Source organism: Halichoerus grypus, chromosome 6 (genome assembly GCF_964656455.1).
Source record: "Halichoerus grypus chromosome 6, mHalGry1.hap1.1, whole genome shotgun sequence".
NCBI lineage: Eukaryota > Metazoa > Chordata > Mammalia > Carnivora > Phocidae > Halichoerus > Halichoerus grypus.
The window spans coordinates 133,854,688-133,874,332 of NC_135717.1; the positions used below are offsets into that span (position 1 = coordinate 133,854,688).

At 37.5% G+C, this 19,645-nt stretch overlaps 1 protein-coding gene across 3 annotated transcripts in view; it reads right to left on the reverse strand.

Moving 5' to 3' along the window:
• Positions 1 to 9,113: 9,113 nt before the first annotated feature.
• TSPAN8 (tetraspanin 8) overlaps positions 9,114 to 19,645 on the reverse strand; it is a 224,235-nt gene continuing 213,703 nt past the window's right edge. For all 3 annotated transcript variants that reach the window (XM_078076291.1, XM_078076292.1, XM_036111826.2), the window contains 3 exons: positions 17,449 to 17,583; positions 14,356 to 14,439; positions 9,114 to 10,462 (listed from right to left, as the gene is read on the reverse strand). In XM_078076291.1, coding sequence (XP_077932417.1) covers positions 10,409 to 10,462; positions 14,356 to 14,439; positions 17,449 to 17,583 — 273 coding nt within the window. In that variant the 3' untranslated portion in view covers positions 9,114 to 10,408. The remainder of the gene's footprint in view (positions 10,463 to 14,355; positions 14,440 to 17,448; positions 17,584 to 19,645) is intronic.

The following is a 19,645-nucleotide window of genomic DNA, read 5'->3' on the forward strand; positions in this document are numbered from 1 at the left end:
ATTCTCATTTTATTTCTGAGTACTTATTAGGCTTAGTTTTCTTGACTTGCCTGTTTCTATATTAAGCATTTTTGGGGTTATTAAAAAAAAGAAGTCCAATTGCCAGTTACTATGGCTTCCAGTTATGAACTTATTAATGATTTCTTGCTTGTTTATGACATTCCTGACTATTTCCATCTCAAAATTTGCCATGAACCCTAACCTGTTTTCCAAAATCATAATTTCTGCAGAGAACAACATGTTCTATTGGAATCACTTGAAATAGTGTCACAAATTACTCTTGGAGATAGCATGATCCAGGTGCAATGTCGTGTTCACCCTGGTTAGTTATTGCTCTTGGCTTTGCCACAGTTGATGCTCAGATTTCATCAAGTAGACATGACTTATTAGGGTCTCACCTTGCTGGTAACGCCGACAGAGCTGTCTCTCCACTTGGCTTGATGCATGCTGTTTAACATCACGATGATTCCCGGATTACATCCCTTTTCATTTACTGTCTTTCATTCCATGCGGCTCAGTTCCTGGCCCATTCTCCCTTCCCTGTCTTTTTGGTTTCACTGCTCAACATGATTGCTGGAAAGCAATCTTGGACGGAGATTCTGAGAAGATTTATCATTCTGTGGGGGAGCTGGTGTCAAAATCCATTTCAAAAAGTCAGATCTTTGAAGATGAAGTCTTTGATGGTCTTAAGCTTTCTTTGAAGTGCGAAGAAGCTTCATAATCAAAACCAAAACTTGATAAGTGAATATTTAAATACCAATGCTGTCTATTCATTCTTATAATAATGATGATATTATAGCTGCTAACATCTACTGAGTACTAACTGTACTGTATGTTCAAAATATTTTGCATGTATTGCCTCGTTTAATTTCATAGCAGTCGTGTAAAGACACCCAGACAAATCTGATTCCAGATTCTATAGATCTTAATCACCACCCATAGATAGAGGATATCAAAGTCATAGTGAGCAAACTCCTCTCATTAAAAGGGACAGGATATTCTAATCTGCAGATATTTCTTGGGAGTCAAGTTAATTGGTTGTAAGTCATAGGACTTGTCAACTTTCATTTATGGATGTGGCAATTTTAATGTCTTTAAAAATGCAAGCACTATTTCTTATTATTTCATTCAATAAACATTGGTTGAGCAAGTATCAGTCAGGTGCCATGCTATGTGTGGTTAGGACATTAAGTTTCAAAAGACACATTTCTTGCCTCAAATTTTTCCCAACCAGATTAAAGACGTAGACATGGAAACAAAGCCTTGAAATATAGCGTGATAAAGGTTCTGATGGAGGTGTACACAAAGTATGAGGGTGGGGAAAGGGAGACTTATGGCAATATGTCAACATACTCTAATGTTCAAGTATTACCCTCAGCAATTCAGCTACCCTGGAAAAAAAATCTAAAACTCTGTTTCTTAAACAAATCAGCTTTTTTCCCAAGAGATATACTATAGTGTTGTGGTTTCAGAATCTAAGCTGTGGAGCCAGGGAGGCTGGGTTTAAAGTTTGACTCCATTAATTTTTGGCAACTTACCTACCTCCCTGTTTATAAAACAAGAATAATAATTTTAATAATAGAGTCATTGTGAGAATTGAATGAGTTAATATATGTGAATTCCTTGGAGCAATACCTAATATATAATAAGCACTATATACATTAGCTATTGTTATTATAGTGTTAATAAAAATATTGATATTCAATGAAAGATTTTTATAAAGTAAGGATGGATACCTTTCTTCAAATGGACCAGGTGATATTAATGACAGCAACATACAGTTAAGCCTCTAAGATATTCTAGGTACCATGCCAGGGCCTGGGGAACAAATGCAATTCAAGAGCTCAGGAATACTCAAGGAGCTTGTAATAAAATGGAGGCAACCAAAAACTAGCCACAATACATTAGGATAAGTAATATTTAAGTTTAATGTACTATGGGAAAATGCAGATGAATGGAAAAATTAATTCAGTCCCCATGGACCCATAAAACCTTTATTGAGGAGGTCACATTTGAGCCAGACTTTGAAAAAATCCAACCAAATAAATATCAAGGCCATTCTAGTCATAAGGAGGAATATGGCAAAGATATAAAAGGATAAGAGGAAAACAGAAAGTTGAAGGTTTGTGAAGTGCTTATGGAAGAGTGTCTGGAGATGTGCAGGGAAAAATGGAATTAGTTCTTACAAAGAGCTTTGTAGTTAATTCTAAACTTGGGAGAGAGTAATGTAACATGGTAACATCTGCATTTTAGAAATATTCCCGTGGCACCATGGGGAATAGATTTGAAATGAAAATACAGGTAGAAAAAAAACATCAAAATATTATTGCAATGATCCTAAAGAGAAATGCAGGGGGCCTGAGCCTGGGCCATGACCAAGGATGAGGAAGAGAGAAGGTACAGTAGAGGTGTCAATAAGATGGAGTGACCAGTTAGATACAGTAGGTAAAGAGGAGGTGTTGAAGATGACTCTGAGTTATCTGGCTTGGATGACTAAGTATTTGTTAATCCTGATAACCAAAATCAGAAAGGCAGAAGGAGAAGCAGCTTTGTCTAAACCATCTCTATTTAGCACCTAAAAATTTCAACTCAGGGGCTCAGGAGAGCAGTCCTGATGAGGGCTATGGATCTTGAAGTCCTGGGAGTCTGCTAGGAATTGTGGAAATAGTTACCATTAGCAAGGAAGGGAGTGGAATGAAAAGAAGAATAAGACTAGAAACCTGGGAAAGTCCCAAATGAAAGAGGTGTCCAGAAGAAAGATAATAAGTAATAGAATATAGAACCGACATAGAAAGAGCAGCCCATGCAATGAGTGTCTGACTGTGTCCATTAGAGGAATGATGAGGGAGTTGGAAGCAGAAGGATAGAGTGAGGGAGAAACAGCGACAGTAGGATTGTGGAAGCTACAAGACAAGATTTCAGGAAAGTTGTGGTGACCTGGGGGCAAAGAGGTCAAGAAGAGTAGAAGTCAGTCCTTTCAATTCATAGAAATGAATAGAAAGAAATGTAACCAAATTCTATTTAAGTGCCTGCTGTGAGGAGGAGTATAGAAAGAGATTTGCTGAGTGTATAGAGGTAGAAACTTAATCTAAGCGTGTTTCTGGAAGCCTCAGTGCCAGCATATCATGGGGATGTTGGAGGAGCCATCTGATGATAGCTCACCAGGCCCCAGAACTGCACACAGAACACCATGAGAAAGACCTTGTTTCGGTTCTCATGGCCCCTTTAGAGGCAAATCCATACCTGAGGTAGAGGACAAGATTTTTCCCATTACTTTGGTGCCAAAATTGGTCATGAGACTGTTCGGAACATTTATATGCCTACTACATACACCATGTTGCCATTTCTTCTCTGAGGGCTTGTTGCCTCCCCAGATGCTTAGCCAAGTCGTACTTAGGTTCACACACACACGTACACACAGAGTCACACACAGTCACACTCATATATTTCTCCTCTCATTCTCTCTTGCCTTCAGTTGGGGTCTGGGAGACACCTCTTCTGAGATGGGGAGGGGTCAACAGTGCCCCAATCTCTCCCCCTTGCTTCTCCCAAATACTTGCCTATACTCCAAATACATAAAATGTCCCCAGGTAGGACATACAAACTTGACTGCTTACAACAGCTGACAGGGTATGTAGATGAATGAAGCAGGCCCATGGTGGCTCTGCCAAACTGGAGCTCAAGCAGCTCATCTCAATGGGCAGGCACTGCAGTGTTCTAGCAAATTCCTCCTTGTGAAATTGCAGATCCAGCTGTGGCAGATCTTCCAGAGTTTTATAGTAAGTGTCCCAACTTTTAACTGCTAGGAGCTATTAAAAACGTTTTAAACACTGTGAAGAAATACAAAACACATCTGAAGGCAAAGAGGCCCAGAACTCATGAATATAACCCATCTGCCTTAAAATGTTAAGCTTTTGAATGCAAAAGCTAGAAGCATGGCAGATTATTCTGCTTTCCACCTTATCACTTCCTCCTCAAGGGTCCTATGTGCCTGAATAGTGTGGACGTTTGGGGGTGGTGATGAGACAGTAAAGAGAGAAAGACCAAGATAAAAAAATACAGCTTAAGATGTAGAAAATAGTATGGAACACAACAGAAAAAAGAATTTAAACCAAAAGAAAGGGGCAGAAAACTAACATTTATTGTACATTTTTGATATAACCAATGACACACATGTATTACCTCATTTCGTCTTCATAAAGATCCCAATAAGTATGAATCATTATCCCCAGTTTACAGGCGAGAACCTGAGCTTCAAGGGATGAAGCAATTGGTCTGTGGTTACACAATGGTGGAGCTGGAGTTTAAACCCCGATTCTTTTTACTTGGAAATCATGTTCCTACTCAAGCTGCTTAGCAAGTGGTTGAATGCTCATGTAATGACAAATGTGGATGCGGCTAATATAAAATATAAATGTGTCTAGGACCATGTGTTTCTTTCTAGTCCAATGCCCACTACCATCTTCCTTGGGGAAAAATAGTTGTCTGGGGAGCTGGCCCCTGTTGCTACTCCAAGGTCGTTAGTTCCTATTTTCCTCCATCCAAGCTCTTCCTCCAAATTTCTTTGTTCTTTCAAACCATCCTCTTTGTTTTTTCTTATGAGCCATCTGATCAAGAATGTTACTTAAAATGGTTTTTTCATTTTTCATTTTTCATTTTTCATTTTACATAAGTCCGTAGGGCTATGCTGAATTTTAGCATAATTTTGGTTAATTACAAAACTAGCAGAAGTATACCTTAATTCTAGAATGTGTAAAAAGCCTATGTATCTACATTGCACACCCATGCAAGATACCACTTCTATTTAACATTCCACTGGAGGTTTAGTCAATGTAATAAAATTTTTAAGAAGGAATAAAAATGTGTAAATATTGAAAAAAAAGAAAGAAAGAAAGAAAGAAAAAGAGAAAGAGAAAGAAAGAAACAAACAAACAAAGCCGTATATTATAAGCCAATGACACAGTGGTATACATAGACAATCCTTAAATAAAATAATCTACAGGTAAATTATTAAAATTAATTAATAAGTTTAGCAAGGTTATTGGATTGAAGATCAATGCACAAAAATTGTATTTCTGTATACATTAATTTCTTTTAATAATGTTTTATGAATTTTCTGTTAGAAGTCTTCCAATTATTTATTAGATTTATTCCTACATATTTGACATTTCATGATTCTTTTATAAATTATACCTTCTTAAAAATTTCCCAATGTGTAATTTTTATCATTGTTATACAATTTTGTGTGTCTCGACCTTAAATCCGACAACTTTGCTAACATTACTTATTAATTTAAATAATTGAATAGTTTCTAACAGAAAAATTCTAAAACATTATTAAGAGAAATTAAAGAAAATCTAAATAAGTGGATAGCTATACTGAATGGGGAGACTTAATATTATAAATATGTCAATTCTCCCTAAACTAAGTTATAAATTCAGAACAACCTCAATAAAAATTCTAGTAGGTCTCTGTGTGTGTGTGTGCGTGTGTGTGTGTGTGTAAATTGGCAAGCTGATTCTAAAATTTCTACAGAAATGCAAGGGCAAAGAATAACCACAACATTTAAGAAGAACAACAAAGTAAGAGAGCTTATTCTATTTTATATCAAGGCTTATAACATTCAACAGTTATGGTATCAGTCCAAGGATAGAACCAAACGAAGAGTCCAGAAACAGACCTTGAGACGATCTGGAACAATATCCCACCTTTGCCAGCTGGCTGTGTTTGTCTAGTAGAGAGCTAGCTCTTAAGGAAAAGTGTTTGGGAAAGACTTGCATTATCACCCAAGACAGTCATCCTGTTACACTTTTCCAACTGTTCACAGTTCAAATTATGTGACTCTTGGTCAATTTAGATTATAGGTACTGGACAGACAGTATCTTTTATCAAAATGATAAAATCCTACTTTAATGCTCTAAGTTTGGTCTAGTAAATTCAGTCTCTTGAAAGATGCTCTTACATTATTGTAAGAATAATTAAAAATGGGATCAGGCTGCTACCATGGAAAATGAGAAACACTCACTAATTATGTGTGTTCTTAGTTTGTGTCTTTGCTAGGTGTGTTAAAGAGGAGTTTCACTACAGTAGGTGATGGGAAACAAAATATTTTAGTTGGGTTCATTATACACCAACCAAATCAAGATATACCAGTAAGGTTGACAAAGAAACAAAGGATGTTGAGTAGACCATTACTTGTTTCTACTTCAGGAGGCAGTAAGAAAGATCACATAGGATGGTGGCAACAGGGAAGCAGAGAAATGGACAGATTTGGGAAGCATTTGCCAAAATCTAATATAATTACCTATATCTAAATTAGTGCAACAGTACAGTCTTAAGCATAACGAACATAATTCCTACATTTCTCTTAACTGGAAGAAACATTTCCATCTACACTGAATAATCAGTTTGACGACAGTTATCTTTTATTTTATTCTTTTATATTTGTTAAATAATTTAATATGTCTTTGAATATGGTGGTTTGTTCTGGGAGGAATGAAGGTAAAGTATGAGCTTATTCTTAAAACTAATTTTAATATACTACAAGAGAATAAAAGTTTCCCTCATAATCACCTTCAGTACCAAAGACCAAAATTAAAACTCTGATGAACTATCACAAGCAGATAAATATCTTCTAGATAAAATTTCTTAATTGCAATGGAGGAAACTTCAAGTTAAGTGATTTGCAAAAATCCCAGAGTCAGCAACCTATTGGAGCCTGGTCTAGGATGACTCCTGACTCCATTCCAGTTCACTTTCCATGGTAACACGCACTTTACTAATGTCCCCTGGAAAGAGGATATTTTGTTATTCAGACGTGATTCTAAAGCAGTTTTTCTCAATCAATTCCAGCACTGTGGGGAGCTCGGACTGATAATTCTTTGTTATGGGGCACATTCCTGTGCATTATGGGATATTTAGCAGCAACCCGGCCCCCTGCCCACTAGATGCCAGTAATGATCCCCTTCTCCCCCTGTTGTGACAACCCAAACTGTCTTCAGACATTGCCACTTAATCCCTGAGGGACAGATGGCCCCCAGTAAGGAACAACTGCTCTGAAGTCCTCCCTATCCTTAAAATGCTTTGAACTTTGATCAAAACAGAAAGAAATCAGGAAATTCTGTACCATTTCTCATGAAAATTTTGATGTCAGTCATACTTTGCACAATTGTACTACCCTTTAATCAAAAAGTTCAGCCTCTTGTGTTTACTCTCTAAATGTCCAGTTGCTATGACAGTCTTCTCCATCTGCTCAATCCAGTCCTTGCCATTCTTAGCTTGGCTTTGTATCAGAGGAAACTACATTTCCCAGGCTCCCTTGTTCTTGGGTCTCTAGATGAGGTCAGCCAACGGGAGGTGCTGGCAAAAGAGTGGGCCAGAGGAAAGAATCCAGGGCACCTCTCCCTTTCTCTGTTGTGACGATAGCTGCTGAGTCACCTCCGTGGCTCCTATGCTTGCTAACCAGCCCTTCTCTGCGGTCCCTGCCATGGTTCCATCTTCTGCCAGGTGGTTCTGGATCCCGGCATCTGGTAACACCATCTCTGGCCCTCCAGTTCTTAAGGTGGTAGTGACTCCCCACAGTTGCTAATCTCTGGTTTACCTTGCCTTCCCATTGGGCTGCTTATTTCTTCCTTCATCTGTGTAAGCAATTGGTATGGACTGAATTTTGCACACACACCCCCCGTCCCTCCCCCTCCACAATTCATATGTTTGAGCCCTAACCTTGAGTGTGGCTCTATTTGGAAGTAATTAAGGTTAAATTAGGTCAGAAGGGTGGAGCCCTGATCTGCTAGCATTAGTGTTTTAATGAAAGAAGACAATGGAGAGTTCTCTCTCTCTCTCTAATATTCATTGTTTAAGCCACTGAGTCTGTTGTATTTTGTTACGGCGGCCCTGGCTGACTAATACAGCAATTCCCTGCATTGTATTTCCGTTGTTTGAAATAGCTAAGAGAGTTTTATGCTTTCCTGCTTACCCTGACACAGCTCTTTATATCACTGATACCATAAAAAAAATGTTTACCATAAAATATCCTAATATGTGCCTGACACTATGCAAAAGGCACTTCCATATTCATTTCCTTATCTATTTCTCCCAACACTGGGCAAAATGACATGACATAAGGAGCCCAGGTTTCGAGTCACTTAGACTGAATCACAACTCTTGCAGTTGCTGGCTGCACGATCTAAGAAAAGTTAGTTAAGCCCATTCATCTCTGGTTTCCTTGTCTGTAAAGTGGGCCAAACAATAGTACTAACCTAAGAGGGTTGTTCCGGATTAAATGAATTACTCTATGCAAGGTGATTTGATTATTTTTAGGCACACAGCATGCTCTCAATAAATCTAAGTATTAGTTTTAGCTATAATTTACTGAGCACCTATTGTGTGGTAAGCACTGTGATAGGTACAAGGGACATAAAGACAAAATAAGAAACAATCAATGCCCTCAAAAAGTTGCAGTGTACTAACAGAGACAAACACATGAACAGGTGATTAAAATAAAATATGGCAAGTACATTAATAGACATATGGGAAAGCCAAATAGAGCATGATCCATTTGGGAGGCAATTGTTTGGGAGGTTTGGAAGGCAACTGTCAAGGTTTGGATCCCAGTTCTGCCGATCACTAATGGCTTTACTCTAAGCATGTTACCTAACTTCACAGACGTCTCTATTTTCTCCCCTGCCAAATGAGGATAATAGTATCTAGTTCATAAGCATGTGGTAAGAAGAAATATGACAATAAAAGTACAGTTTCTGCTATAGTTCTCAGGTGATGACAGGTGCTCAGAAAAGGATAGTTATCTTTATCAGCAACAGGGGAGCACAGAATTAGGTTGCCCAACCCAGCCCACTATGCACGCCCTGCCGCCCGTTTCCCACTCCTTCCCCACTCTGATCCATTTGATAATGACTGCCTTTCTTTCCCTTCCTCCTCCTCAGAAGAGGAGATTAAGTCTACCCTACTTGTCTAGTATGAGTATAGATAAGCACAACTGCTTCAGAAAATTTCTTGGACAGAACCTATTAAATCTAGATATACAAATACAAAGCTATTCCACCCCTGCATACCTAACCAGAAATCAGTACCTATAAGCACCAAAAGATATAAAAGAATGTTTACAGCAACTTTATTCATACTAGCACCAAACTGGAAGCAAACCCAACACCCATCAAGGGGAGAGTGGGTAAATACATTGTAATATATTCATATACGATGGAATATTACAGAGCAACGAGAACAGACTAGAGTTGCATACAATAACAGACGAATCTCACAAACAAAATGTTGAGTAAAAGGAGTACCTACTTACTTTACTATTTCATTTATGGAAAGTTCAGGAATAGGCAAAATGAATCTATGGCCATAGAAATCAGAAGAGTGGTTACCTTTGGGGAGGTATTTGCCGAGAGCAGTGATATACTGGTAAATGATTACCAACAAACTCTCAAAAAAAAGAAAAAAAAATCCTGATTTTACAGCATTTTCCAATTTCCATGGTATCAATCCTCCCACCACGGTGGATTTCAAGCTACCAACGTGATGTCACTGAGCACATGTTATATATACAATCTGCCCTGGAGAGCTGGTTTGAGCCAGCTCCCGCACGTCAGAATAAAGGGGCATTCTGGTGTGCTGAAAATGTTCTATCTCTTGATCTGGAAAGTGCTTGCACGGCTGGAGTCTTAAGATTTGTTCACTTTATTGTGTGTATATTATACCTAAATAAAAAGTAAAATGTAAAAATGCCTGTAAGAACTAGAAAGATAAAAGCACTTATATCCATGTCCCAGAGGAAGATCCAAAGAGGTACCAGAGATTCAAAGACTAAAAGACAGCACTCAGATCTTCTTGCCCCACCCCTGCCTCAATAGCTAGGAGAAAAAAGAGATACATTAGTAAACAGTAGCACAAATAGAAAAGAGATGCTGACTCTTTCAGCCGGGCCACTCTCAACTTTTTCAACTTGAGGTTCAACGTAATGTTATCACCAATGGTTGATACACCACACAAAAGAGAGTGTTGCTTCTGAAAAGCCCAGATCCACTGCTTTAACTAACTATGGCACTATCTGTCACTTAACAATGAAGATTAACCCACTGGGTGGCTCCAGGTGAATGTTTTAAGCACAGTACCACCTGAACGCAATGATCAGACACGGAAATACACCAGCATAAACAAGGTTACTTTTATCTTAAGTAAAAATCACATTCATATCATTTTCCTTGTGTCACTCACATCTTAAATATGTTCAGTATGTCTGGAAGATACCTGTGATATAGCTAAATGAAACATTTTAATAGGACAGCCGCTCCTAATGTGTACAGCACTTGTATATTCAAAGTTACAAAGCCAAAGCAAAATGTTAAAGGGGCTTGATGGATGATAGCTCGGCACATCCACAGATTCATTTGCTCCCAATCTGGCAGTACAGGACCATAGAAAATACCAGACCAAGTACCTAGAAAATAAAGTAACAAGATTAACATGGAATTTAAAATGCTGGAGACATTATAAATAGACAGAAAGAACATTACACATGAAAAGATTCTGGCTCCTGACAGTTCTAATCTTATTTATCTAAGTCATCTCTCTGCTTGGGAAACTGGAGCCTCCAGTGGGACAAAAGAGCATTGGGAAAGCTCTCTGAGTATTTTTGTGTTTTAATCAGAGTTTTTAGCTAGCCAATCCACTTCTAACTGGCCCTGTCTGGGCAGTACTGGCTGCCCCCAGAGCACCCCATCCTTCTCGAACACACACCCTTCTGTGGGGCATCTACCCTGGAGCTCTGGAGAACTCAGGCCTCTGGGGGCTAAATATACCTACTGCTTCCATGGAAGGGTTATATGATCATCTGGTTTAGATCATGTGCATAAAATCAAGGAGTCTAGAATTTCTCCTGCCATATTTTTAGGCATTGCCAAGAGGAATGAAGAAAGTCACTTTTTTTTCTTAAAATGCTTCTAAATCTATGGGGAATAGCTTAATTCAGGAATTTCCTTTGAAGTGAAAAAGCACAGCTGAAAACCTGGGGCATAATTTCCATCTCGTTAAATGGTTCTCCCAAGAATGAGGGGCCCCAAAACGTGCCCTACTTGACTCTGCAGTCAGTGCCTGGCCCTGCTGTGGCTTCGATGCAGAAATGATGGAAAGGACCCGTGTGTATTACAGATGGAAAGTTTCCTCCCCACCAGAGGCAGGAGGGGAGTGACGTGCCATTTATGCTGAGTCATCCCGAGTGTTCCTACTGTACTGAGGCATCCTGCTTACTAATTCTTTCCTGGAAGTGCATTTCAAACTAGAACTGCTGCCCAATATTTATTCCTTCTTAAAAACAAAACAGTAGATACCAATTCTCTGCAAAAATAGTAAGTTTCATCCATAATGTTCTTTTAGAATGACCTGGAAAAGCCCTGAAATTTCTTTTTTTTTTTTTTTTTTTTGCCTTGGTCCCAAGCCTTCAGTCTGGGAGACAAGTATCAGGAAAGAGGAAAGAAAATGGGCAATAAATAAATTAATTAATTATTAATTAAAGAAAGAAAATGGCCAAAATATTGGGATAAGGCAACTCTCTACTGTCGTTCACTGTCACATCCTTGAACTAGAAGTCCACCATTCATCAGCAGAGTAGACAGTTAATATCACACTTTCTTGCATTGGAAAAGATAATTTACCACTGTTCATAAAAACAGAAATAATTAGAAGAGATTCATCACATAGTGATGTATGCTAAGACTCGGGATAAACGTGCTAAGTATTGTGCATGAGTTTCCGTATTCTGAGGCAGTCCAAAAAATGTTATAAAATTCTCATTTCCCTCTCTCTCTCTCTGTTCCTAGGACCTCCTGTCAAGATAATGCTTATCCTACACAGTGATGACGATCATTGTCAATGGCTTTTTTTCCCCCTGAAATTAAAATGAGGAGTGGAAGGGCTGCTCATTTTTTGTGCTGTTAAGTTGTGTAGTCAAAGAAGGAGACATACGATAGTCTGGTTATTTAATGCTGACTAATGAGAATTCCAGTGCCTAGAGATAAAATTTTCTTACAAAATAAAGCATTTTGCATAGATGCCTGACATCCTATCCGAGAAAAATCCCTCAGGGATGTGGTCTTAACAGAGCCTTGAAAATAACTATTGGCCCAGCCTGGGCCTAAGCAGATTATCATCAGAGGTCTAAATGTCAGAGGGTGATTTTTTGTGTGTGTGATATTTGTCTATGGAAATAGTTTGAATATATTTTCTGCAGGAAGATATTTGTTTCTATTTCCTTCTCAAAAATAGTTATTAGAGGGATTTTTCTCTCTATGTATATTTGTGTTTTCTTGAATTTGAATCTGGGAAACAGAATGGATAAAGGCCTGTTAGGCAACTAGTATTAATGCCTATAAGACAGACTAATGCACATTTTTTGGATATAGTTTTATAGACTAGATATTTTGAAAGCTCCTTTTTGAATTAAAAGAGAGGGAATATAAAATGATTTTTTTCTCTTCAAATCCTAGAGGGAAGGCAGGTTTTAGATTGAGGGAGTGAACAACACAAAATGGCAAACAGTTCTTTGAACCAACTCTTTGCTATATACTACTGTATGAATTCCATACCTATAAATTACTCCATGGAAGTTTTCTACTAAGGTCTTTTCCTATACATGTCTTTAGAACAACCAGTAAAATATCTAAATACGTAACAAACACATGGAATATACCAATTTCACAAAATACTGAAATGCTATTCCTCTTGTAATCTTATTTTCCATTAGATGTACTTAGATTCTTGGCAACGCCTTTGGCTATGATATGAGAGACACTGATCTTCCCAGTGGATTATGTCCTTATTTTCTCCAGATTTGCTTCCAAGAAGTTTCTTAAAAGCATCAGTGGTTTATAGCCAGTCATAGTCAATTGTCTGAATTCAAGTCTAACATGGATTTGACACTTCTATTGACACTTACACTGAACACCTCATTCAAAGCCTGATCTTTCAATCATTCACTTAAAGTATACTCCACCAACATATACGTACATGTGTTTTATGCTTATAAATGTATGAGTACATCTGTGTGTGATTCCTTACTCATCTCTACAACCATTAGCTCATTATTTCTAAACTTGCATGAACCCAAAATACAAGGCAAAGCAGCAAAGGACATTTTACAAAAGGCAGAATCAAAAGGGAAACAGACCTTGTGCATAGTGCCATTTGACGTCCATCATATATCAGACAAAAAGAAAGTTAGTCGTATCTACTGACACAGAATGTGTCATACTTAGACCTATTAATTTGGACTGCAAGGAAGTCACACTCAACAGCCCAACTTGCTGTTCAAACTCTACTAGTAACCTAAAAGACCACTTAGAACACTAAATGCTTCAATCCCAGCTAAAATTCCTCTCTGTTCGGTAAAGTAGCACAAGTAAGAGGTAGAAAGCTACCAGAAATCCCAGGGAGGACACTGTATAGCAATCTACGAGAGTGAAGCAGAAGTTAACTCATCTGACCTAACCTGCCCTCAGGGGTAAAAAGCAGGAAAGCACCTTACACGTCATTAGGATTCTTGCCAATGTCCTGACAGGTGATCAGGAGTGAATTGACTCACTTGATATCTAAATTAGCCAAGATCTGGAATGATTCCAAAAATGCTTCTCTGAAATAGTTTTATTTCATCTTTTTAGCAAAGAATTTTAGGCCATGTAGAAAGCATCTTCAGGTTCTTAAAAAAGTCATGTCAAGAAAATCCATCAAGATAAAAATCCTATATGGGACTTTTTTTCAACACCAATAATCAAAATGATGAGAGTAAATATATAAATCTCAAATTTCCTTTAAAACTTCTTCAAGTGAGCCCATAGTCTTTAAGGCACATGTCTCTAGTTTTTAAAAATTGTTAGATTTCTCTAGACGGAACAGCAGGAAAAGAGCTCCCCACACTCTTGAGTTGAGTTTTTATTTTCTGCTTCAAAATCGGGAAAAGAGATAAGAAATTGTAAAGCTCATGTTTTGGTTTTGTTTGGTACTTTTTCTTCTAACTTCAGGAAACTTTAACTCTTGGGCTAGTTTTCAACAGGAAAAGGATATCTGGGACTAAGAACTGTGGAAGTTAATTCAATTTTTGTTTCCCAGTGGAGAGATTATTCATAAATAATGGTTTCAGCCCTGCTGAATTGATAGATTATAATCCTCTCCCCAGACCGAAGACTGCTAGAAAAAGATGCTAGGCCTTGGGCAGTTGGCACCCAGTGTTCTTCTCAAGCACCTTGTTTATATTTGGCTTACTATAAATATTTGTTGGAATTAATTAATGAATAAACAAGGGAATGAATGAAGAGTCAACAATGCAAGGTTATACTGTACCTCAACAACCACCAGTCCAAATGCTATTCCAATAACCATGAGAAAATGTTTTGCAACTATTTCTTTTATGAAAGAAATGCATGGCTGTTAAAAAAAAAAAAAAACATAAAAAGTTACATTTAATCAAAATTTTGACCTTATTTTAATTAAGATTTCCCCCCACACACACATTTTGGGTTGACTTTTTATATTGCTCCAGAGGAACACAGTCAACAAAAAGGAATTGGCTCATTCCACTCTGCCATTCCACCATGTGACACTCCACCCTGCTCCAAAAGGCTGTTCATTGTGGCTTGTTCATATGTTAGAAAGCACCAAGAAGTAAAATTTTGCTTCAACTATCTCATTGCTAAATCTAGGGATCTTTAGGTATACGTAATAACTTTATCCTAACTTTCAATTATTCATTTTAGAGCTATTATCACTTTGTGTATTTTTAGGCTTGTAATCTGCAGCAAAGAGTTCCCTGGTTGGGGTTTCAGCTAATTGTAGCACAAATTTTCATTTTTAAAACAAGGTTTTTAAAAAAATCCCTTAATAATTTGTATCAGGGTTATTTTTACTTTAAAAAGGAAAAAATTATTATGTCCACTATTTTGTCTTTACTTCAGATAAAAACGAGAATTTAGAAAGTAGCCTCTCTGCCACATTTGTTGAAATATAGTCAAACTAGCATGCAATTTCAAGCTTATAACATTTCAGACCAGACCTAAAAATTCTAACAATTGTAAATTATATGGATAATTTTCAAAATGGAAAAATACTACACAATGTAATAGTGGTATTATCTGTATTGCCAGAAAATATATCATCCCTGTGATAGTCTTACATGCACAGAGGGCTAACAAAATATTGCTATGGTTAATAAAATAAAAGTTCTCCATAAGGCTGAGTAAAACAGTCTTTTCCCTCTCATTCTTGAATGTAATGGGTTTCTCCATTCACATCTGATCCAAAGTGGTAAATATTAGAGTAAATTATTATGTCATTTAGGGTTAACCATGAGATTAATGATCTTATCTACTGAGTCACATTCATTATATTTGAGGAGTTTTCTCCCCCTTTCCCCTGCAGATAACCAGGTTATCTTGGCAAAAGGGTGGGGGGGAAAGAAATGTGAATTATGGCCATTCCAGATTTCTTATTTTTCCAGACTTCTTGCAAATGACACAAGGCAGATGGATGTAGTTTATGAATTTATGACCCTCCTTTTGGGAAACTGGTGCAGCTATCAGCCTATCTTCTGCTGAATTATGTGTGAATTTGGAGGGAATGTCTATTACTCTTTAGGATAAAAAAATCTATCCTGCGGAAAAACATCTTCAAATTGGAATCTTTAACAGGCAACAGATAACAATCTGCAACTGAATTTACTAATGTCCTCATCATCCTAAGTGGTAACTGCATTCATTTACACCATATTTATTTCCCCTCTTTCCTCGCAGATATCACATCACTAAACTAGGTCGGAAGGAATATAAAAAGTAAGAATAAAACTGTTTAATGATACTACTTTGACAATAAAAAACATGGGTGCTCTGTAGTCTGGTTGGGATAACTTCTCCCCGTGAGTTATGTTAAGTACTAGTAACAGCAATTCTCCTTTAGAACAGAGTCTCCTGATTTTTGATGAGATTAGCAAAAGGAATGTGACAGCCAGCGGGAGAGAGATATCCCCCAAGATACTTTCTACTTCCTACTATATAATTAACCTCAGTAGCCATTACTACACCAATGTCAAAATGAAAATAATCTTGGGGCGCCTGGGTGGCTCAGTCGTTAAGCATCTGCCTTCGGCTCAGGTCATGATCCCAGGACCCTGGGATCGAGCCCCGCATTGGGCTCCCTGCTCTGCCGGGAGCCTGCTTCTCCCTCTCCCACTCCCCCTGCTTGTGTTCCCTCTCTCTCTGTATCTCTCTCTGTCAAATAAATAAATAAAATCTTTAAAAAAAAAAAAATGAAAATAATCTTCAGGTATTACAGAAATTAATTCATTGACATATAATAGCTTTTATGCATCTTTCTCTCAACTAGATTATAATCTCTTGGAGGGTCCAGAAGTATGTGTGATTTTAGCAAGGGCCTGTCTGATACATAGTGAGCACTGAAGAATAACAGCAAATAAATGAAACATTAATATCAATTATCATTTTCCTATGCATTCCTCCCAAGCAGAAGGAACAATTTATGTAAAGCCCTGTGGTAAGGGACAGATATTAAATCCGTGAACCCTGAAGACTGTGTTAGATAGGGTCCCGTTAATACCTTGTCCCTATCTAAGAAATACCAATAATTCGTTGAAATGAAGTTGCCTAGTTTTCTTTCTCTCTTCATTATTTGAGCAACAGCTCCATGAGTGCAGACTTTGTGCCTGTCAGGAATGGATTTCCAGTGGCTGGTAAAAGGCCTGGCCCATAGGAGGTGGTCAGTCATATTTGATGAATTAAGCAGTAATAAGAAATATAACATTCACATATTGACATCTACAAGTGACATAAATATGACATCTACAGTACATAAAAGACAAACCCAGCTTTTTCAATTGACTTTAAATGTCTGAGGCAACTTCTCAATTGGAGCAATAATTAGGCAAGTTGATTGATACACTTAACATCCAGAGCCAAATCCCTAAAGGTCAAGTCTTTATACTTACACAATTACTTGAGAAAAGGAACCTTTGATAAGAAAAAGAAATCTTTATTTTGCAAACTAAAGTGAAAATATAGATTTCTAGGATTTATGTTAAAATAGAAAAAATAGAGAAGAATAATGACTAAAGTCATTAATCATTATTAATGAGGATGAGATAACTTTCATCAGTTAGCTTGTACTTTCCTTCTCCTTGCAGTGGATTTCTTTGATCTATTAATGTTGACTTTAAATGATATCAGACTCATAGAAAAAAATGAAATACTTTCACTTTTTTATATCTGCTTTTATCTTTAAATTTTTTGGGGGTGGGGGGGAAATTCCTGGGACGTTTATATCATTATTCCCATTGTAATTGCTTGCAATTTAATTTTTTTTGTAAAGACTCATTGTGGAAAAAAATTAACAGAACAATTTACTGTGTCAAATTTGATTTGTTCTCACCTGTTGGTAAACATGTTTGCCTTCATAGATCACACAAGAAAACTCTGACGGACTTGGACATTCACATGATGTATAACTCTTTTGAAAATTATTTCCCCAGTCAGCAGCTCCATTGACCAAACCACAGCATTTAAACTGTTTAATGAAAAGTAGATATAAAAAAACAATCACCAAAGAAGATAAAAAAAAACATTGTCAATACATTGAATCCTATTTTTCTGAAACCATTATTAAGATGTTTCCTATACTAAAATGTCGTGTAAATCACCTCACCAACTTCTCTGGATGTAGAAGCAAAAATGAAGGAATCTTCCATTTTGGTCTTAATATTAATGAAGGAAAAATAGGATTGCAGATGCACAAGTCTGAGGAAGTTGGAGAAAAGATGAAAAATTCACCTAGTTTTAAATGATAAAAGAGAGGGGCTGAATCAGATCTATGTATCCTAGATTTGGGGAAAGAAGCTTCCAAAGAGTTCATGAGAAAATCAAGTTCTCTTTAAAGAACTTTTGTTCAAAAGAGATGAGAGGTTTTAAAAGATGAAATTTCCATCTCATGATCTTTGATCATTTTTGGAGGAGAGGAGGAAAAGAGTGAGAGGTCTCTCAAAGGCCAAAGAAGATGCCTATTAGTGAGCCTTCCGTAAGGCTGAATTTTACATGGACATCCGCAAAATGGGGGAGGGATGCAAATGAAGGATGAAACTCTTAAAATAATGTCAAGGAAGGCCCAGAATATACTGAAATGTGGGGAAACACTTAAGGAATCTATGGTCATGTTTTGGGAAGGAAAAACAAGGAAGCAATAAACATAATGATTCAGGGTATATGGCACATCATATGATTAGATGAAAGAAAGAAGTAACTGTCCCTCATCTTGTTCTATTTAATCTATTAGAAAGACAACTCTTCATGAAGAAAAGGTAGAAAAAAATTGCTGAAGAAAGTAGAACCAAGACTACATGGTTTTCTAGGCTCAGATGCATTATAATGCCAGGATATTGAGAAAACTTCCACTTACTGGCTGGGTGACCACATTACCCCCATTACTTAACCTCTCTGTGCCACAGTTTTTCTTCATCTGTAAAATGCAGATAATAGTAGTTGCTCACAGTATATGTCAGTCGTAGATTTGTTGTAAAGAAAAAAATGGGAAAATTCTTGTGAAGATATGAAGTGCTTAGCCCAGTGCCTGGCTTGTAGAAAGTGCTCAGTATGTGTTAGCTATTGTTGTTGTTATTTTGTGGTGGTTGTCGCCTTTCCATTATGCTCTGTTCAACACTGATCTGAATAATTCAGATAAATATTTGGAAAGTACCTTTTCAGCTCTGTAGTTGATACGGAGCTGGCAGTGATGATTAACGCTTTGGGGAATGGAATCAAGTTCCAAAGTTAGTTCAAACAATGGACTCAAACCAACAAGTTCAGTGGAAGCAGATATAAAGTCTTGCACTTCGGCTCAAAGCCTTAATTATACAAATATATGACTCAGCAGACATTCATATGACAAAGAGTGAAAGATTTCATTTGGCCCCAAAGTCAATCAATATGAGCAAAGAGGGCAATCTTGAAATAACTTCCTTTCCTGTTTCCATGGTAGACATGATTAATTGCTCATGCTCTCTGACTAAATAATCTTGAATAATATTAATTGATATAGACAGCCGGATTTTTTTAAAAGTCCCATTATATGCACTCACAGATCAGTCCATATCTGACACCCAATATACCTCAGGATTCCTTAGGGAGGCCTAGACACAGAAGACACGGTAGGAGGTAGAAAGGCTAAACTCGGTATGATATCTGGTCACCGGATCAGATATGAAAGAAGTCGAGGAAGAAGTTGGTCAGGATTTGTTGAAAGTGTTATCACAGCTGGATGAACAAGGTACTGTGCAGTGAATAATACAACAACCTCTAGACAAAGAGTCATCACCAAGAATCCAAGAGGAGCACATTCCATTAGTATGTTAGCAGAGAATTCATGGGAGGAATTCTCTGAAATCCAAAGAGAAAACCACTTTGTATTTACAACTTCTATCCATGTGTGGTGGGGCCCCAAGTCATCCAGCCAGAGTTTGGTGTAGGATTCTTTTTCCAAAAAAAGCATTACTAAAAAGGAAAAGCCCTGGTGGAGAGAGGAAGAAGGGAGGGACGGAGGGAGGGGGATGCACAAAGCGGATCATCAGGAGCGGATA